Genomic DNA, 22,748 nt, shown 5'->3' with positions numbered 1-22,748 from the left:
GGGCTTCCCTCCAGTCTCCCTGTGTCTGGACATTTGGGTTTGGTTGCTAGCAATCAGGCATACCTCCATGATCCTAGGCCTGCAGAGTCCAGATCTGGATGTTCCTCAGAATGCCACCCACAGACCTTCATCCAAGCAAGACCGTTAGCACCTCCCAACCAGACCTTGACTTCCTGAAGGAAGCCAGCACTTTCTCTGAGAGGCCCAAACTCCCTGATCAGTGCCAGAACTTGGACAACAGTGCTCAGAAATATCACTGGGCAGAGACCAAGCCTATAGGGAAGAGTGTGAGCATGAGCAAAATGGCCCAGAGCTGGTGGCCAGTTCAATTAACAGAATTTGATGCTCTGACTTTCGTTTTTTTTTTGTTTTTTTTAAAGATTTATTTATTGGGCCTCCCCGGTGGCGCAGCGGTTGAGCACTGGGTTGCGAAGCTGCCCCCGCAGCCTCTGCAGCACCGGTTCGATCCCCGGCTGCTCCCCGGCCACTGGAAGAGGGTCCCGCATGGCGCGCAGACCTCTCCTGCCGCCCGCTGCTCCCCTCAGCAGTGTACTTCGGTCCTTCTGCCTGCTCTGCTCCCCGCTCTGGCTCTGGTGAATTCTCTTACCCTCCCTTGCTTCTGACTATACCCAGTGCTTGTATAAATAAATAAATAAATCTTTAAAAAAAAAAAAGAAAAAGAAAAAGAAAAAGAAACTTAAAAAAAAAAAAAGATTTATTTATTAATTTATACAGGCACTGGGTACAGTCAGAAGTGTGGGAGGGTAAGAGAATTCACCAGAGCCAAAGCGGGGAGCAGAGCAGGCAGAAGGACCAAAATACACTGCTGAGGGGAGCAGCGGGCACGGCAGGAGAGGTCTGTCGCGCATTGTGGGACCCTCGCCGGTGGCGGGGGATCGAACTGGCGCTGCGGAAGTTGTGGGCAGCTTCACAGCCCAGTGCTCAATTGCTGCGCCACCAGGGGAGGCCCGATACTCTGACTTTTGGATTTAAGTGATCAAGTGAAGACTTTCCAAAATGTTTTTTCATTCTATAGGGAAAAAAGTCTATGTGACAACACACTTTTAAATAACTTATAACATAAAATAAAAGATGCTTTTTTAACTGGCATATTGAAAATGCAGTTTTCTTATCACTATTTCTATTTTGGCAGAACATGTACAAATGGAGACAGCTTTTTCCACACCTGTAATATAAAGTTAAGTACAACATTTGGTATTTTAGTACTGTAAGATTTTTCGATATTTCACTCCTTAGCATAGGGGAGAAACCTGTTTGAATCTTTTAGATTCAAAAATCCCAAAGGCCAAAGAAAAAGATAACAGAAAAATCTATTATTTGGTGATTTATCACAAAAAGTACAGCATTCTCTACAAACTACACCATCGCTGAACAGCAAATTATTGGCAAAGTTATCGTTGAACTAGATTAAATAATTCCATGAAATCATGGCTCACACATTTATTTCCCATCCTCCTACCTTTCACAGGTGTCAGAGAAGGCCTCAAGTTGTCCAGATGATGGAAAAAGATCTTGTCGCTCGTAGATCCTGGTGGGACAGAGATTCCCAAATTGTCTCCGTTGAGTCGACTCCTCACTCGCTTTGGTGGATGAGGTTTTTTAAATAACTGTCATGAGAGGAGATGACAAACTTTACAATGAAAGTTGACATTTATTAAGGCCTATGTGCAAGGCTTTATGTTCTTATCTCACTGAGGTGTCATAACAGCCATCAGATATTATACTAGCCCATTTTACACTTGAGGAAGTTAATTCAAAGAGGCTCAAGACACTGCCAGGGATCTCACACCTCAGTAGGCAGGGAGAGGGCTGTGAAACCAAAGCTTAGGTCACAACCATGCTGTGACTTACACTAAATTCTAGGTACTGCTTCAAAATAAAACTAATCTAGTTGAACAACAGCAGACTGACTTATTTTCCAATGTTCATCATTTAACCAATTCTTCATAGTCTGGTACAATTCTGTGCCACCGAGGGCCTTTCCCTATGTGATTTATCAGTATGATTTTGGTGTGATGCTACTAATTTGCTGTGTGAATAATAAATGCCTTCTTTTTACTGTGTGATATAAAGGAAAAAGAGAAAATAAAATCTTTGCTATTTCTGCTTAGTATTTCTATAGGATTAAAGAATGTTAACATACATTAAGACTATTTGTAAAATATTGTAGATCTTCAAAATAGCCATTTCTGTTGGAAAGCTGGTATTTGAATAACATATTTGGAAAAGCTTAGATGAAATGCAATTAAGGACCACAACACTCTTACACTTTGATTCTGACATTCCGGATTTCTCAGAGGAGGAAAAAAAAAAAAGAAAAAAAATGTGTTATATAGAGGAAGAGATACATTTTAGGCTTCCAAACCTTTGAATATGTTCTTTCTATTTACATACAGGGGACTATAATCTGGGTTCTGTTACGTCATAAAAATGATACAAGACTCTGAAGTTGTATAAAGATATGCCTATGTTTTAAAACATGTTCATGAACAAATGTGAGGACCTAAGAATGAGAGCCCTTTTTTGCACAAGAAGAGAGGTAAATATGACAACATAAACTGTATGGCTAAGGAAACCCTTTCTAGGTGGTTATAAGTGGAAGTACTCTCTGTTAGACACCAGAATGTCTAGACACCAGTATACAAACCATTTGCCTCTTAGGTAAAGGTGGGGAAAATAAATTCTGCAATAGTTCATTTATCTTGATGTTTTTGGTTGTTTTTTTTTTTTTTAAGTAATAAATTTTATTTTTATATTCCCCCATACAATTGCAAACCCCCCATTCTGACCCCAGGTTGTTTTTTTTTTTTTTTAAAGATTTATTTATTTATGCATACAAGAACTGGGGTACAGGCCAGAGATGCGGGGGGTGAGCGGATTCACCAGAGACATAGTAGGGAACAGAACATGCAGATTGGCCTGAAGTACACTGCTGAGGGGAACAGCGGACGAGTCAGGAGAGGTCTGCTGTGCCATGTGGGTAGCTCCCTGGCCAGGGACCGAACTCATGCTGCAGTGCCTGCGGACAGCTTCATAGTGCAGTGCTTAACCCCTTGTGCCACCAGGGAGGCCCTATCTTGATGTTTTTGTTCAAAATGTTAGTTTTTCAGAGGGTATGAAACATGATCCCTGTACTTGTAACCCTTAGAAAAAATGAAAGGTTTAACTAAGATTCTCTACAGAGGGCCCCTATCTGGACAGTAAAAGGGAGGAGAAAGTACTACTAGGAACCTCATCCATGGTGATTAGCATTATTAACAAGTATCATGCCTTAAAAGCAAAGGAAACATGGCTCCTTCCTTGAGGGGACCAGATGGCACTGCACAGTGCAGTTACAGGCTGTTCTGCTGTCAATCACGGCCTTTCCATGGACACAGACTCGCTATTGTTTGCATGTTCTCAATTGTGCATTGTTAATCCTGGAAACCTCAAAGTTGGTTAACTTATAAAAAAGGGAATCCAGGAAAGAAATCTGAAGCAAGAATACAGAAGGATTGCAGACTGAAGTGGAGCTTGGGAGGGGTAGGTGGTTTGATCAGCCTAATAAATAAAGCTGCTTTCTCCACAGTGCTGCAGTTACTGCTGTGATCTAGCCTCCTGCCTTGCCCTGGACAATTGTGATGAGAGAAGGGTTAAAGTCTCCTAAAAGAGGTTTGGCCATCACTGTGGGTGAGAGAGGTATTGCATTTGGGAGCTGAGAGACTAAGTATTTGTTCTTCTCCAGGTGCCAGATGGTAGCTAGTGCAGTTGGTGCAGGGCTGGCTCTAGGCATATACCCTTAAATCACAGCATTTAGCACCCTTATAATGATAATCTACAGCAAGCCACCACGATCTGTTCCTGAGCTACCAGTGCTTCCTAGTGGAGCTGCTCCTAACTGGCTCCCCCATCAATGTGTGTACGTGTGTGTGTCACACACACACACACACACACACACACACACTATAGTTAGAGTGATATTTAAAGTTTAAATATGACTACGTTTATTAACCTGCTGGCTCTGGGACAGAACCCCATCTCTCTATGTACCACGGTCCCAAGGACCACACCTGCCTCCCTGATGGTGCTGTCTCCGTCCTCTTGGCAGAGGCAAGGCAGGAACAAGAGAGCATTCCCTGTACTATCCTATGAGGGGAAGCTCTCTTTGAAAAACAAAATATCTATTTATCTCAATGATAAAAGGGTGGATAAAGCAATAATCTAGGAATGCACTGACCTTACTGGCAGATATTTATGGTTTCCTATTAAAAAGTTAAACTTAATGAATTGCATATGGTCATCTACCATCTACACAAATATTCCAGAGCTTAAAAAATGAAACGTAGGCCATCAATAAGAAGAACGTCCATACCTGTTTAGGGATCTGACCAAAGTTGTTAATGAACCCTATGGTAGCTGTCTCCTTCAGTGGGTCATTTATATTGTATATATCCACTTGACCCTCATAAAAAAGATGATGGAAGACATTTACAGCCTCTACTGCAGCAGGGCCTTGCTGTTTATAGCCAAAGATTAAGTCGATCCACTCATGCAGGTGGGCACTCACATAATCACATTCCAAAGCCTATAATTTCAAAACAAAGATTCAGTTATTGGCTGATATTTATTACCTGTTCACAAAGTAAAAACAATTGGCCGATGGTCAATAGGAACTAGTATAACTGAAAATCATAAAAACAATATTAGTAACTTAAACAAATGGCTGACACATTACACAAGCTCCTCTCTTTGTATTACAGTCAATGATCAAATAAAATCCAACTTCAGCTGCAAATGTACTTCCATTACCTCTCGGTGGACTCTGATGAATTCTCGGGGGTCCCCTTTTGCCCAAGGTGGAAGGATAACATCTCCAAGCTTGGTGCCATTTTGCTTACAGCCTGTGTAATCGGATACATTAAAAAGAAAATGAAAGAATGGGGTAAACAGTAACGTCATATTAAAGGACAGAGAAATAATGGGTTAGATTCATTACCAGAACTTTGAAATTTTATCACCAGAAAGCATCCTCAGAGATCACCTACTCTGGCATTTCTCCTATGATGACTCCTTAGAGTACTTCCTCAGAGAGATGTACTAAGTGTTAGCAAAACTAAGGGTCTTAAGTGACTTCAGGAAATGCTGAGTTATATAAAATTAAACATGTTCCCACAGGACTCCTCAGAGGCACTACCTTCTCTAGGGATAGTCACCACAGGACTCCTTTTTAATGAAGTATTTTGTGTGGCTACTATCTTGAGATTTGTAAACCCTTCTAAAATTTAGTTCCCTTAGGAGTGTTCACTTGGAAGAATTCACCACTTCTCTCTAAAATCTTTTGTTTCAGCTTTTCCAGAATGCTTCAAACTTAGTGAGTCATCAACACTGAATTTCTTGTGTTAATGTTTTGACAAATTTCTGCCATCACATGAAGGTTATTGAAAGGCTATTTAATATTCGGTCTTTTTCAGTTTGAATACTTTTTGCTCAAGAAGAAATGAAGGTGCCACAGTCTCCTAGAGATATCTGAAATACTGGTGGTTTCTCATAATTCTGATTCTTAAATTCTTGAGAGAGTGTGTAAGCTGACCTTTATTTTGTTCTAAAAATTTTCATCTAAAAAAATGTTAAACCATATGACATTTTACTATTATTATATCATTTAACAGAAAAAATATTTCAAAGTCTATGGGAATACCAGTGAGAAATAAAAATATCAAGTTGTAATCATGCATACCAAGTATCATTTCTGCCAAATACACTGTTATTTGAAGTCATAGCAGACAAAGTTAAAATACTAAAAGGGGGCCTCCCTGGTGGCGCAGTGGTTGAGCGCTGGGTTGCAAAGCTGCCCGCAGCCTCTGCAGCGGCGCCGGTTCGATCCCTGGCTGCTCCCCGGCCACCGGAGGAGGGTCCCACATGGTGCGCAGACCTCTCCTGCTGCCCGCTGCTCCCCTCAGCAGTGTACTTCGGTCCTTCTGCCTGCTCTGCTCCCCGCTCTGGCTCTGGTGAATTCTCTCACCCTCTCGCACTTCTGACTGTACCCAGTGCTTGCATAAATAAATAAATAAATCTTAAAAAAAAAAAATAAAATAAAATACTAAAAGGAACTATTTGCTATGAAACCTGTCCACTACAAAACACATTAATTGGGATTAGTACTGGAAACGGATTCTTTTTCTTCTTTTATTATTTTTGAAATAACATAGAAATTAACTTTAGATTTCAGACTTTTCCAAGTTACAAAATTAGATGATCATTGTAAACATGCTGACTCACAAGCTGAACAGCAGTTGACTAGAAAAAGAGTTATATTAAAATTTTTCATAGAGAAGTGTAATTGTTCAAATTTTAGAACACAAAAGCAGTTCTAAGAGAGCCAATAAAAATATTTCCCTTCGAAACTATCTTGTTTTCATTGCTGTTGTTTGATGACTTATTTACAATGTGATATCATGTGAGAGAAACAAACATGTGTTTACTGTTTAAAGGAATATCTTGACTTAAGGGAAAAAATACCAATCAAGCTATTACAATTCCTTCTTACCCCTTTCACAACCTTATCTCGTCCCCTTAAAATGTTCCCTAGCCTAATTTTTATAACAAGAAGCAAGTAATAATCCGTAGATTATTGCTTGAGATATAATCTACTTTTCAAAGTTTTGCTCATAAGCCAACAATATTTTTATGATATAATTTATCAACTCTATCTGCAATATACAATGTCATTTAGAGGGAACAACGTGTGCAGAAAATTCTTGATCTAATTCTTCAGCTCTGCAGTTCTACTCTATTATTATATCTGGGGTGAAGGACAAGAAAACAGGTGAATGTTACGCATCCCAGAGTCCAACCTAAGTGCTTCTTCTCTTATATCATTTACTACCTTTTTGGGGTGGGGACAATCAGTGGTTGGCTTTGTTTTCTTTTTTCTTTTCTTTTGCAGTGAAATTCATATTAACATACAATTTATCATAGCTGAGTGAACAATTCAATGGCTTTTAGTGTATTTACAATGTTGTGAATTCACCACTTCTATCTAATCCTAAAACATTTTTAATACTCCCCCCAAAGAAACCCTGTACCCATTAAACTGTTATCCCTCATTCGCCTGTACCCCTGCCCCTGATGACACCTGTCAATCTGGATTTACTTATAATGGGTATTCCATATAAGTGGAATACAATATACTTTTGTGTCTGGCTTACTTCGCTTAGTGTAATGTTTTCCACATTCATCTATGTTGTAGCATTAATATTTTATGCTTTATTATCGCTGAATAATGTTCCATATTGTATAACTACACAATTTGTTCATCACATTGAAAGACATGTGGGTTGTTTCTACCATTTGGCTATTGTGAATAATACTACTATGAACATATGTACACGCACTTGTTTAAGTTTTTGTTTTCAGTTTTTCTGGATATACAACCTGGAGAGGAATTACTGGAACACAGGGCAATTTTTTGAGTAACTACCAAACTGCTTCTCAAAGTGGTTGAGCCATTACGTTCCCATTGGCAATGCACAAAGATGCTACTTTCTCTAGATCCTCACTAGCCCTTGTCATTTTGTGCTTGTGTTGGTAGTGCCCTCTCGCTATAGCCATCCAAGTGGCTCTAAAGGGGTACTTCACTGTGGCTTTGACTTGTATTTTCATATTGTCTATTGATGTAGAGCATCTTTTTACATGCCTGTTGACATTCTGTATCTCTTCTTTGCTGAAATGTCTATTTGAGTCCTTGGCTGATTTTTGAATTGGGTTGTTTTTGTTGTTGAATTGTGAGAGTTCTTTATACTCTGGCTACTAAGCCCCCATAAGCTGTATCATTTGCAAATATTTCCTTCCATTCTCTAGGTTTTCTTCATAATGTCCTTGGATGCAGAAGTTTTACATTCTGATCAAGTCCATCTGTTTTGCTGTTGCGTGTGCTTTTGATATCTAAGAATTCATTGCCAGATACAAGATTATGAAGATAGAACTTTGTTTTCTTCTAAGAGTTAATGGATTTAACTCCTCTATGAAAACAGTGGTTTTAGACAGTGTGATTTTAAGGCGGGAAGGTTATCTGTTGTGAAGGTGAGCATGACAAAAATACCTAAATCCCCTTTTTTACCTGCTTATTTAAAAGTGGATCATTTAACTGGGTTTATAAGTAGTTTGGCTACAACAGTTTTGCAACATAGATTATTATAATTGATCCAGTGTTTCTGAAAGATTGGAGTAACTCTCTCATCCCTCTCCACATTTGTCTCTTTGAAATGCCATTCCTAGGAAATAGAGTAGCTTTCTCCAAAGGTGAATTACAAGCCAACATAACTCATCCATACTCAAATGCTGTGCACACAGTTGTTGTTTTTCCCTATTCACCATCTATTCTATTCCTCTGAGAAGCCATTACTTCCTCCAGCTCTAAGTCTTAGAACTTGGAACCTTTAGTTGATAACAGTGAGCGTCAGGTCCAATCACAGGTGATAAGACTAAATTTCGGGACTTTTTCTGGGGCTACTCAGAGAATCTTAATATTTCACACTGGACCTGTAGCTATAACCTCATAAGGTTAAAGTTGCTGCTGAATAATAGATAAAAATTAATTAAAATTTTTCTATATAGAAAAACTACTCAAATGTATTAGATATGAATATTTCTCTGATTTTTCTTTTAATGAAATTTCTTAAGCTGGCATAGTAGTGATTTCTATGTTAAATTATTATAAAGTACAGGTGTGAAAAAAGAACACTATCTGGCTGGAATAGTCAAATGTAGAAACAATGGAATTTTGATGTTTTTAAAAAAAAATTCTCAGAAACACAGATTAGCAAGCTTTGTGCCAAGAAACTGCAATCAAAGTCCAATTTCCTGTAACTGCCAGGTAATACAGAGTTTAGTGATGAAATTTCTTTCCCTTTTTGTATTCACTTGGTTCTGTCATTCTAGAAAATAGTACCTGAACATGATGAAAGGACATATGTGAAGTTATTCTGAAATTCTGAAACATATTCTCTGAGATTTTAAAACATATTAGCACAGAAACTGAGAATGTTCCAGGCAATACATAAGATTAAAATAACACATGAAAAATTTAGATGTATGATTCTTGGCAATTAATCAGTTTCAATTGTAACAATTCTCCAATAAATTTTCACTTCTACCTCTGTCTTCATTCAAATACTATTTTGACCATTTGATGTATTTTTCCACATTTTGGTTTGAAACAGCTATTTTGGGGCATTTATTTTTCATTTTATACATAATACCATACACCCAATTACAGGGAACAACATCAGTTGAAACCACAAGGAAATCTTTTCTCATTAGTGAGTACTGTAGAAAAGATACTTATTTTCATTGATCTTTTCTTGTCTAATAGCTCTACATACCGAGATCAAAGTTGTTGGAATTGAACAGGAATTCTGGCAAGTAAAAAAATTCTGGGATAAGTTCTTTTACATCTGCCATGTTGTGCTTTGATGCAGAATACCAGGCCTCACGCACACTGTGAAACATCCGGTCAGCCAGATCGAAGTGGCCTCCCTGTGGGCAGAACAAGACCTGTCTTTTAGAGAACCATTTCCACCTTACAGCTTCTGTCCAGTGCAAGGGCTTGAAAACCCCAAGTAACTATGTTTGGTCACATTTCATTTCTCATAACCTGATGGCAAATACACAAAATGAAAATATAGCTTTTAGGGGTACTTTTTAAATGGATGCTGAAAATGTTTGCTATGTGATCAAACTGAAATCCACATATAAAGGTTTAAAAGTCACTTAAAAATAGAAACATGACAAGTTCTCATACCAGAGAATTAGATGGGTAAGAAGGTAATCAAAAAGTTTTAGATTGATCAAATCAATTCAACAGAAAAGGGATTTCTTTGTAAGGCCTAAAGAGCCTCACAAATGTGGCAATCCCTTCCTCAACCAAACCCTGTGCTGTGTATTAAGTGAACACAGCATATTTGTCTTTAAGATGATGTTTACTGTGGGAAAATTCAAAAGCCCATATAAAGGACACCAAGGCCTACCTCAATTTGCCCTTGTTATTTTCCATCCTCTATCTTCTCTGGACACAATGGGCTCCTTGCTGTTCCTCAAACATCTCAGGCATATGCTACCTTATGGCACTTGCTCAGGCTGTTCTCTCTATCTGGAACACACTTCCTCCGATATGTGCATAAGTAACTGCCTGACCTCCTCCAGTTTTCTTCAAGGAGACATATTCTGACCACTCATTAAAACTGTATGTTCCTGGGGCCTCCCTGGTAGCCTAGGGATTAAGTCTCAGCACTATCATCACTATGGCCTGAATTCGATCCCCAGGAAGCTAACCCTCATATAGCGCAGCAGACCTCTCCTGTCTTGCTGCTACCCTCAGCAGTGTGTTTTAGTGAATCCGCCTCTTCTGCTCCCCACTCTGTCTCTGGTGAATCCTCTTACCCCTTGCACCTCTGACTTACACGCCAGTTCTTCTATGCATAAATAAATTAAAAAAAATCTTTTGAAAAACCAAAAAACTGTAAGTTCCCTCCCTCTTTCCCTGCATCCCTTTCTTGATCAAATTCTTCTGATAGCCTTGATCAATTCTAAAACATGTAATAATTGTTAATTACACTTGCATGTCTCCCTCAATTAAAATACATAAACTCAACAAGCAGAACTTTTTATTTACTCATTGATGTCATTAAACCGCACTCAGAACAGTGCCTTGAACACAGATGTTCACAAATATTTGCTGAGTGAATGAAAGTGAATGTGGAGAAAAATAATCTTAATTAAGAAAACAGCAAATGAGCTGAATTCTTAAAAAAAAAAAAGTTTATTGTATTCAACCAGTTAATAAGGCTGAACTCTATGCACCTGGCTGGAAAGAATGATGCCACTTCTTTGACTAGAGGACACTGGCACTTGTTAACAGTAGTTAACAAGTAATTTCCAGCTTATTCATCAACTTTAGTTCTCTTTCATTATGTCAAACTAATTTGTCACTAAAACTTCACAGGCCTTCTTGTGAGGCAAGAGGACATGTTTTTAAAAAGCAACAATTCTAAACAGAAAGAAGACTTAAATGAAATGGAAAAATTTTCAATCTAGAGTCTTACCTGTAGCCTTAAGAATATTTGTGTGAAAGGCTCCATCCTTACTAGGTAGGAAGCCACAATCATCGCTGATGAATAGTGGGTCCCATAGTGGTAGGCTGGAGTTTCTCCTATTCAAGAAAATTGAAGCATAATTAAAAATAAGAGCAAATATAAAAATAAGATTGGTATTAATTCACAGCTATGAAAACGCTGAGGTATGTGATGAATGTGAAAATAACGTAGTCAATACAGGCATCTGCATTACGAAAACTATGGGGGTAGTAACACAGCTACCCCCTACTTATGCATCAGGCAGTAATCTAAGTAAGTTTAGTTCAGTTCCTTTCCCCCCAAACTTAGCACATCTAATTCTTGTTTTGAGTCTTACTGTTAGGTAACCCTTAATGGCAAACCATCTTCCATTAAAGCAGGATATTGACTTAGAGCCACTTTTTATTACATTCTGGTTGTGCAATGATCTATTACTCTATATGGTTATCTGTAAGTATTATGCAAATTTCACTACACACTCTCTGGGGGGGGGTGGGGGGTGAAGTCCACATAGCTGTTTTTCCTTTTTGTTTATATTTGCCTCTTTGAGGAGGATACATGATAAATATAAAACACAATAAATACTAGATAAACTACACAGTATTTTAAAAGGTAGTTGATTACTATTTCTTTTTTTTTTTTTAATAGAGGCATGTTATTTGTTTTATTTGTTTGATTGTTTGTTTGTTTATACATGCACTGGGTACAGTCAGAAGCGCGGGAGGGTGAGAGAACTCACCAGAGCCAGAGCGGGGAGCAGAGCAGGCAGAAGGACTGAAGTACACTGCTGAGGGGAGCAGCGGGCGGCAGGAGAGATCTGCGCGCCATGCGGGACCCTCCTCCGGTGGCCGGGGAGCAGCCGGGGATCGAACCGGTGCCGCAGAGGCCGCCGTCAGCTTTGCAACCCAGTGCTCAACCGCTGCGCCACCGGGGAGGCCCAGTTGATTACTATTTCTAATGTAAAAGAGTTCCAAAAATGTGCCTCAATAAAAGTAAAGGATAGTTAATAAATGAAAGTATAGTTTCTAGCCTAAATACTATTAGAAATTAAGGCAGATTATGATGGGAATATTCTTCCCTAGAGAGACATACTTAATTTTCTGCCAATACTCTGATAAGCTACCTGCAAAAAGAAAAATATGTCTTCTAAGCATGGCTAGCAAATACGCAATCCTTGATTTCTGTGCTCTAATTGTTGTACATGTTTGCATGTACATACACCATATGTAGATATAAGAATATATAAGCAATTTGGGGAAGAATGAAAGGATGTCAGTCTACTAAACAGTGGCTTACTTTTGAATCTCAGGTACAAAGTTCAAAGGCAAAAAAAATGTTACTTACCGTTAGGGTCTTCCCAATCTTTATACCGCTTCTTATATTGAGCTAATCGTTCATCTGTTTGTGCTCCCATGGGCTTAGCCAGGTTTCTAAATGTCTTGGGATTAGTAAGATCTACTTCCTACAATACAAAATGAAATACAATTCCAAATTACTATATACCCTCTGTTCTCACCAGTGACAGCAGTGTCTATTGCAGGCAATGATGATTTATAAGTGTGCTAGTGTTGGGGGTGGGAGGGTTCACACTGGCAGAACTGGACTCTAAATGTACCAACTGGCTAATCTTATTTTATTGACAGGTACATGGCAATTTGTAATCTGATTCATTTTGAAGACAATGGCTTTGGAAATTAAGTGTTCAGAGAGGAAAGGAACTCAGAATCCAGATTTGGAGATGAGGAAAAAGACAGAAAATTCTTCCCAGTCTTGGCAAGAACACAGCAAGTGATTGTGGACACAAAAGCCCCAATTCATCTTTACCCTCTTATCGCCCATAACTGAAGGGACCGAATCTCCTTATTGTTCTCTTTTCTCTTCCCCCATTTCATTCCAACTTCACTTCTGAGCACTCTCTTTTTAGAGATGACTGAAGTGAAGTAAACTATAGCACTCGGTAGTTCACTCTTCTTAAAGATAACAGCATACCCGAGCAAGTGACTTCCAAATGGCATGCATATTGTCAATCTACCACAGATTATTTTAAAAGCTCATCTCTAGCTAACCTAATTCCCATATTTAAAAGGAAAATGACACCTATTTCCAGAGGATTTCAAAAGTAGAACTTTGAAATACCCATAGGATATTTAATAAGTGCTCTTTCATAGGACATAATGATCCATTTTGTCAAACTCATATTTTAAAGTCTTGGGTAGGTGAAAGTGATCCACATTTATGAAGTAAATATATTTGTCCTCTCAAAAATCTACATGCAAGTACTTCATTTATATTTATTTTGGTTACTTTAACAAAAGGTGAAGTGTGTATTATGCACCAGGTTCCAGAGGCTGGGAATTAAGAGATATGTAAGATAGTCTTGATACTCAAGGACCTCACAGTTGTAGCAGAGTCAGAAAAAAATCATGACCACAACCTGCTGTAAATCAAAGTAGCATAACACAGCTATAAGGCAGTGAGGGAGCAGAAAAAGGAGAGGAAGAAACAGAGGCTTCCCAAAGGTGATACATGGACTTAAGTGTGTCACACAGGATAAAATGGATCTAGCCAGGTAAATCTGTAAGCAGGCAAAGATGTGCATGGACACTGTGCAGAATTCTGGGAAAGAGTGGGCAGAGCTACTGATTGGTGAAAGAGGGGATGGGAATAGCTGGACAGCAATCTGAAATGATGTGCTGGCAATGCTGATAGGACAAAGGACAAGACTAGAAAGACATTTAACAGGCAGACACGTTGGCCACTGAGTAGACATTGGGCTGTAGGAAAATGAGTGAATTTCCAGCCTATATGACAACATGGACAGGACAGCTACTTCTGGAGATGGGGAATACAGATCAGAATTGTGTCAGGATAATAAGGTTCAGTAGAGGGATCTATTTCTTTTTGGTCAACTTAACAGTGAAGTGAGTAATATGTACCAGATTCTAGAGGTTGGAAATTGAGAGATATCTAAGATAGCCTTTGTGCTCAAGGACCTCACATTCAAGTATAGAATGACGCAGTTGCCCATTCCCTCCTCACACAACTGCATTCTTTTTGGACTTGATGCCTCTTAAAAAATCTATATTGTTTTTTAAGCTTCCTTCATTGACTTAAAAGTTTTAATTTATCAAACTTCATACTTGACTCCCTCTTTTCCTACCACTAGAATAGTAATACACACTAACAACATAGAAATACACACTATGTTGTAAACATAGGCACACACACTATAGGAATACATGCTAACAACACATGTAAACGTGCACACAGGAATACACACTAACAACACATGTAAATACAGGTTCAAGTGGAATATATTCACATTTGTCTGTATGTAGGGTAAATTTCCAATCTTCCTCTAAACTATGATTTCTGCAGACAGAAGTTTTATTTCTCTCTTATTCTGATGTATAAAACTACCAGAAAAACAAGCATACATGATTCTTGTGAATGAGAAGGTCCAATAAATTTCTTAATTTTAGAATGAGTAACTTTTTTTTTTTAAATTTATCTAAGCCCAACCCTCACTTGCTATTCTGGTTAATTTCAGAACTAATCACATCTTTAACAGATAGCAGGCACAGAGAGACAGGAAGGCTAACATTTATATGCAAACATTTTGATGTTGACTTTGAACCCTAAGTCACATATATGTTTAAATATCAAAACTCTTCTTGCAAATCTTCTGGGAATGGTGCAAATACCTCCTGTTTGAAAGGAATATTTTGCATAAGAGTGACTTTTTCTTCCTCTAATAGACAATTCAAATGATACAGAAGAATTCTGATGTCACAAGTGGATACATATTAATTTAATTACAACTTGAGGAAGCCAACAGGTATTATAATTAATATCTAAAAAGGGGGGGCGGAGCAACATGGCGGCGAGGAGACACTGCGAGTAAGATCTCCCATTAAAAAAAGTTAATAGGGAGGAAAAGCGGCAGGTCCCAGTGAGAACTGGGACACGGAAGATAAACGGACGACTCCAGCAAACTGCCCGAAGAAGAAAGTGGCCATAAAAGAGGACCAGAAGGGAGGGAAGCGCAGAACCCTGCTCCCCTCCCCCGCCCACAGAGGCAGCACTCTCCCACCGGCAGAGAGGAGGGAAACAACAAACCAAAACGGCCAACAAGAAAAACGGACGCAGCAAGTGGGACTGTGAGTGGAAAGGAACTATTTCAGCCACCACACCCCGTGAACGGGAGCTGAGGCGAACCCTGTAGGATCCGCCTCGGAGGTGAGCTCCAGGCGCCATTAAAGAGAGCCCCGCCCTCCAGGAGGAGACCAGCACCAGCACACAGCCCGGGCCGCCCGGTAAGCTTGCGCGGAAAGTGGCGCGGATCCGGACCGGATCACAGCTGCCCAGGTCCCCGCGCCTGCGACCTAGGCTTGCGGGGAGACGGCGGAGGCCCTCCCTGAGTGATCAGGAACAAGGCGCCCAGGCAGGGGAGCGGGATTCAAAAGGCGCCATTCCCGCGCCACTGATCTGGGCTACAGCCCGCGTCCTGGAACTGAGGGCTTTGGAACTGAGACCCGGGGCACGAAATTAGGGGCGTGGGTTCCCCACGACGGTGGGGCACAAGGCAGACACAGCACCCCAAAGCCGTTGAGGTGTACCCTACCATCCCCGCTCTGCTCCCTGTCCCACGGGGTGGAAAATCAGCTCCCCAAGGGCTCTAGGAGAGATCTCTGGCGCCACCTAGCGACTTGACCCCAGCACAGGCTACTGAAGCAGCTAGTGGCCAGCTGGGGAGTTAGCCCACACCTGGCCCCTTCCGAACAAGTAGTCTGAGCCCACAGGGAGAGCGAGCACCCACAGCCGGGGCAGACCAGGCGCGCAAAAGAGTGTGCCTGAGACCAGACGCGCAGGGAGTGTGTCCCACATCACCATTTTAGAACAGGGACATTTCTTCAGTAAAGACTACCTGCAGAAGGCTTCCTCAGGAGCCAGAGGTGAGCGGGGGAAGTTCGCCCACGCCAGGCCCCCTCTGGCCTGCAGTCCAAGCCCAGAGGGGAGCAGGAACCCACCGCCGGGGCAGACCAGGCGCACAGGGGAGTGTGTCCCCACATCGGCATTTTAGAACAGGGACCCTTCTCCAGTAAAGGCTGCTTGAAACTGACAGATGACTCCTGGAAGAACCAGAGGGGAACAGAGAAGCCCACCCAAGATGCCGGCCAGTCCCAACAACACAGTGTCCCAACGCATACGGCAAATTAGAAAACAGACAGTAGGGAGGAGAAGAACCACACGCAACCTAGCAACTCTCCAGAGAAAAAGCACACCACAAAAAGAAAGCCAGCCCCCAGATTGCAACGACAATAACTTGGAAGAATTTCTGAGCCTTCCAGAAAGAGAATTTAAAATTGCCGTGATTAAAAAACTGACAGAAGTCATAAAGGAAAACAATGATAAGGGAAAAATAATCAACGATCAGAAGAATGCAATTGAGTCCCTAGAGAGGGAAAACAATGGTCAGAAGAAAGAAATTGAGTCCCTAAAGAGGGAAGTAAAAGAAATGCAGGAGATCAAAGAATTAATGGAAGAACTAAAGAATTCTGGGAAAAGCAATGAAAGCAGAATAGATGAAATGGAAGAACGAATAAGTAATCTTGAAGACACAGAAATAAAAAGAACCAAAACAGAAAAGGAAAGAGAAGTACGAAGGAAAAAGAACGAAGAAAGACTTCGGGAACTATCTGACTCCATGAGGAAAGGAAATATAAGAGTTATAGGAATACCAGAAGGAGAGGAGAGAGATGTAGGAACAGAGAAAATATTCAAAGAGATAATTGAAGAGAACTTCCCAAATGTGAAGAAGGAGCTGAAAATTGATATACAAGAAGCAAGAAGAACACCAAACTTCCACGACGAAAGGAAAAATACAGCAAGACACATAATAGTAAAGCTCCCAAGAATCCAGGACAAGGAAAAAATAATGAAGCTGGCAAGAGGGAAGAAACAGATAACATTCAAAGGAAAACCAATCAGGCTGACATCAGACTTCTCCGAAGAAACACTACGGGCAAGGAGAGAGTGGAGGGACATAGTCAACAGACTCCAAGAAAACAGATGCCAACCAAGAATACTCTATCCCGCAAAGCTCTCCTTCCTCTTTGAAGAAAGAATATGGACCTTCCCAGACAAACAGAAACTCCGGAATTTCATTGCAACTAAACCCCCACTCCAAAAAATACTACAAGGAGTCCTAAAGCCAGAACCTCAGAGGGACGAATAACAATGAAAGAAGGCCAAAAAAAAAAAAAAAGTTATTAAAAGAATAAATAAATAAAATCAAAGGAAAGACAAACACAATGGCAAATACAGATGTTAACATATCAATATTAACTCTAAATGTAAATGGACTAAACTCTTCAATAAAAAGACACAGAGTTGCAGCCTGGATTAAGAAACAAAACCCAACCTTTTGCTGTCTCCAGGAAACACATTTAGCTACAAAAGATAAAAATAGGCTCAAAGTTAAAGGATGGAAAACAATCCTACAAGCAAATGGACCAAAAAAGAAAGCAGGAACAGCTATACTTATATCAGATAAAACAGATTTCAAACTCAAAAAGATAAAAAGAGACCCCAATGGTCACTACATTATGATCAAGGGGACAATACTTCAAGAAGAAATAACACTCATTAACATATACTCACCAAACGAAGGAGCACCAAAATATATCAGACAACTGTTGTCCTCTCTGAAAACAGACATCAGAGAAAACACATACGTAGTGGGAGACTTCAACACACCACTATCAACAATGGATAGATCAACAAGACAAAAAATAAGTAAAGAAACCAAAGCTCTAAATAAGGACCTAGAGCAATTAGGCTTAACAGACATCTATAGAACACTAAACCCCAAAAAAACGGAGTACACATTTTTCTCAAGCGCACACGGATCATTCTCCAGGATCGATCACATACTGGGGCACAAGACAAACATCAACAGATACACCAAGATTGAAATCATATCAACCATCTTTTCTGACCATGAAGGCATCAAACTAGAAATAAACCATAAAAAGAAGGCAAGGAACTTTCCTACCTCATGGAGATTAAAAACCACACTACTGGAAGACCATTGGACTAATGAGGAGATCAAAGAAGAAATTAAAAAATTTTTTGAATTGAACGACAAGGAGGACACCAATATCCTAAATGTATGGGATGCAGCAAAAGCAGTAATAAGAGGAAAATATATAGCAATAGAAGCTCACATCAAGAAACAAGAAAGAACGCAAAGAAACAACCTAATCTCGAAGCTCAAAGATCTAGAAAAAGAACAACAAAAAAACCCCAAAACCAGTAGAAGAAAAGAAATAATAAAAACCAAAGCAGAAATAAATGAAATTGAAACTAAAAAAACAATCCAAAAGATCAATGAAACCAAGAGCTGGTTCTTTGAAAAAATCAATAAAATAGACAAACCCCTAGCCAGGCTCACAAAGGAAAAAAGGGAGAAAGCACAAATAAACAGGATCATCAATGAAAGAGGAGAAATCACAACGGACACAGCAGAAATCAAAAGAATAATCAGTAACTACTATGAACAGTTATATGGAAACAAGTTTAACAATCTAGAGGAGATGGACAAATTCCTACAACTCTACAATCACCCAAAGCTAGATAAAGAAGAAATAGAACACCTAAACAGACCAATTACAATTAGCGAAATTGAAATGGTAATCAAAAACCTCCCCAAAAACAAAAGCCCAGGACCTGATGGATTTACAAATGAATTCTACCAAACATTCAGAGACGAATTAGTGCCTATCCTTCACAAACTCTTCCAAAAAATTGAGAAGGAAGGGACAATACCAAACACGTTTTATGAAGCCAACATTACACTAATACCAAAACCGAACAAGGACAACACAAAAAAGGAAAACTACAGGCCAATCTCCCTAATGAACACTGATGCAAAAATCCTCAATAAAATTTTAGCTATCAGAATCCAACAATGTATCCATAAGATAATTCACCACGACCAAGTTGGATTCATTCCAGGGGCACAAGGATGGTTTAACATCCGAAAATCAATCAACGTTATCCAACACATCAACAAAAAGAAATATAAAAACCATATGATAATATCAATAGATGCTGAGAAAGCTTTCGACAAAGTGCAACACCCATTCATGATAAAAGCCCTTGAAATTCTTGGGATACAAGGAACATACCTCAACATCATAAAGGCCATATATGACAAGCCAACAGCCAGTATCATTCTCAATGGTGAAAAGCTGAAAGCAATTCCATTAAGATCTGGAACAAGACAAGGATGTCCACTCTCACCATTGCTTTTCAATATAATACTGGAAGTCCTAGCCAGGGCAATAAGACAAGAGAAAGACATCCAAGGAATCCAAATAGGAAAAGAAGAAGTCAAACTATCACTATTTGCAGACGATATGATATTATACATAGAGAACCCCAAAAACTCCACAGAAAAGCTAATTCAACTCATCAATCAGTTCAGTAAAGTGGCAGGATACAAAATCAACACGCAAAAGTCAGTAGCCTTCCTATACACAAACAATAAATCTGAAGAAGAAGAAATCAAAAAGACCATCCCTTTTGTTATTGAAACAAAAAAAATCAAATATTTGGGAATAAATCTAACAAAAGAGGTAAAGGACCTATACAAAGAAAACTATAAAACACTGTTAAAAGAAATAGAAGAAGACACAAAGAAATGGAGAGACATCCCCTGCTCATGGATTGGAAGAATAAACATTATTAAAATGGCCATCCTTCCAAAAGCAATATACAGATTCAATGCTATTCCAATCAAAATTTCAATGTCATTCTTCAAAGAAATAGAACAATTATTGATGAAATTCATATGGAATCACAAAAAACCCCAAATAGCCAAAGCTCTCCTGAAAAAAAAAGAAGGGAATGGAGCCATCACACTCCCAGACTTCAAACTATACTACAAAGCCATAATCATCAAAACTGCATGGTATTGGAACAAGAACAGACATACAGACCAATGGAATCGAATAGAAAATCCAGAAATAAACCCACAGATTTATGGTCAACTAATCTTTGACAAAGGAGCAAAGAATATGCATTGGAGCAAAGAAAGTTTGTTCAATAAATGGTGCTGGGAAAACTGGGTCGCTACATGCAAAAGAATGAAGCTTGACCACCACCTCACACCATACACAAAAATCAACTCAAAATGGATTAAAGAACTAGACATAAGACCTGAAACCATAAAATATATAGAAGGAAATATAGGCGAAACACTACGTGATTTGCACATCAAAGACATCTTTACAGACACATCACCCAAAGCAGTGATAGTGAAGGCAAAGATAAACAGCTGGGACTACATCAAATTAAAGAGCTTTTGCACAGCCAAAGAGACAATAACAAAAACAAAGAGAAACCCCACCAAATGGGAGAACATTTTTGCACCCAACACTAATGATAAAGGACTGATCACAACACTAATGATAAAGGACTCATCAGCAAAGAGCTGATGAGACTCAACAACAATAAAGAAAATAATCCAGTCAAAAAATGGGCAGAAGAGCTTAAAAGAAACTTCTCTGAAGAGGAAATGCAAATGGCCAACAGGCATATGAAAAAATGTTCAACATCACTTGTCATCAGGGAAATGCAAATCAAAACTACCATGAGATACCATCTTACACCAGTGAGAATGGCACATATTAAAAAAGCCAGCAACAACAAATGTTGGCGAGGGTGTGGAGAAAAAGGAACTCTTCTGCACTGTTGGTGGGAGTGCAAACTGGTCCAACCACTGTGGAAAGCTGTATGGAGATTTCTGGACCTACTAAACATAGAGCTTCCATATGATCCAGCAATTCCACTCCTAGGAATTTACCCAAAGGACACAGAAACATCCATTCCAAAGAACACCTGCACCCCTATGTTTATAGCAGCACTGTTTACAATAGCTAAGCTTTGGAACCAACCCAAATGCCCAAAAATAGATGACTGGATCAAGAAGATGTGGTACATATATACCATGGAATATTACTCAGCATTCAAAAAAGATAAACACATGCAATTTGCAGCAACATGGATGGCGCTGGAAGGGATCATGCTCAGCGAAATAAGCCAAAAAGAAAAAGAAAAATACCGGATGGTCTCACTCATAGCAGGAATCTAGAAAACTTAAATAAGGGACCAGGAAAATGAATAACTATAAGAAAGTGAAAATCAAAATCAACAAAAAACTATGAACCAGAGACACTTTTAGGGGGGCGGGGGTGGGAGGGGAGGGATTGGGGTCAGAATGGGGGGGCTGCAATTGTATGGGGAATATAACAATAAAATTTATAAAAAAAAATTAAAATTTAATGCATTACAAAAGAAAAAAAAATATCTAAAAAGGTTGGCCAATTCTTTAAACTTTGTAGAAATCCAAGTTAAAACTCTCATCTTCTTGGAGCAATCTTAGAATCTTTCAATTACTATTGAAAATGTGTTCCACTTACACAAAATGATTTAAGATTTACCTCTGAGTCGTAATCTGCAAGGATCCAGGGAAAGACGGGATACTGCATGAGATCATTATATGACCTGCCAGCCAGAGTGTTCAAATGCATCAAATACTGGAAGTTGCTGATTTCACCTCTCTTGGGAAAGATAAATAAAGATTCATTTTAGAACAATCAATTATTTCCACTGGGTCACATAAAAGAATTTGATATGTAAGATGAGGTAAAGGTCAGTTTCTTATGGATTTCAGACAATAAAAACAGTTTTTCCCTAAAAAGAACAAAAACATGTTTTCCTATGGTGTAGATTTTTGTGCATTATAATGTGGTTTTGACAACATGACTTATGCCCACTAGCTAAAAATTAAAAACAAAGCTTATATTATCTTTCACCTTACCTCCCATCTCTGAGTCACAGACTTCTCTCCAACCAAGGTACTAAGCAGCCCAGATCTAAAAACAATAAATAATTAAGTAAGTTCTAGGCAATATAATGCTAAGGTTGAGTTCATTATAAAGCTGAAAGTTTTACTTTCTCAAATTATTGAGAAGTACCTATTTTTGGGCCATGAAATCAGTTTAGAGGGTTGTGATTATGAAGAACTGAACTGAAGAAAACAGGGAACATTTGAAAATATCACATATCCTAAGGGAAACTATTTTCTGTTATTTTTGTTTTAGAATTTATAACTCAGTTTGCATAACATAGGATGCAAGGAAGTATTTTTTTTTAATAAGTCATGACAAAAGGGTTTGAAAAACTGATCTAATCCTATATTATACCTTTTTATAACAATCCCTATTTAAACGGGTTTAAGACATTTATTTGGAATAACTGAAGTAGTATACAATATTGTGTACACAGTAGGTGCATAGCACATATGTTGAAAAAGTGAGCGAAAATACAAATATTCTATGACAGGCAAACTCATGACTGTTCAGGTCATTTAAAAATAAAGAATCTTTAAGAGAGATTTTCCTAGAATTTTATAAAATTCTATTTAAGGTTTAAGTTTTATAATATTGATAATAATTTGAAGATTGTGAGTTGGTCACTCAACCAGAGAAAGCACATAACTGCATATTTTATTGTCTGAAATTACAGATTTACAAGTCTTGGGTCATA

General features: G+C 38.9%; 1 protein-coding gene across 2 annotated transcripts in view; it reads right to left on the bottom strand.

Annotated features, from left to right (window-relative positions):
* Positions 1-22,748, bottom strand: part of WDFY3 (WD repeat and FYVE domain containing 3) — a gene marked incomplete at its 3' end in the record, with an annotated part of 191,890 nt that overhangs the window by 17,101 nt on the left and 152,041 nt on the right. For both annotated transcript variants that reach the window (XM_084233369.1, XM_084233370.1), the window contains 8 exons: positions 22,021-22,075; positions 21,641-21,760; positions 12,477-12,594; positions 11,103-11,209; positions 9,384-9,537; positions 4,810-4,901; positions 4,373-4,585; positions 1,481-1,628 (listed from right to left, as the gene is read on the bottom strand). In XM_084233369.1, the coding sequence (XP_084089495.1) occupies positions 1,481-1,628; positions 4,373-4,585; positions 4,810-4,901; positions 9,384-9,537; positions 11,103-11,209; positions 12,477-12,594; positions 21,641-21,760; positions 22,021-22,075 (1,007 nt within the window). The remainder of the gene's footprint in view (positions 1-1,480; positions 1,629-4,372; positions 4,586-4,809; positions 4,902-9,383; positions 9,538-11,102; positions 11,210-12,476; positions 12,595-21,640; positions 21,761-22,020; positions 22,076-22,748) is intronic.

This window comes from Talpa europaea (genome assembly GCF_964194135.1).
Source record: "Talpa europaea genome assembly, chromosome: 5".
NCBI lineage: Eukaryota > Metazoa > Chordata > Mammalia > Eulipotyphla > Talpidae > Talpa > Talpa europaea.
The sequence above is the reverse complement of the archived record's forward strand: the minus strand, read 5'-3'. Positions and strand labels throughout refer to the sequence as shown.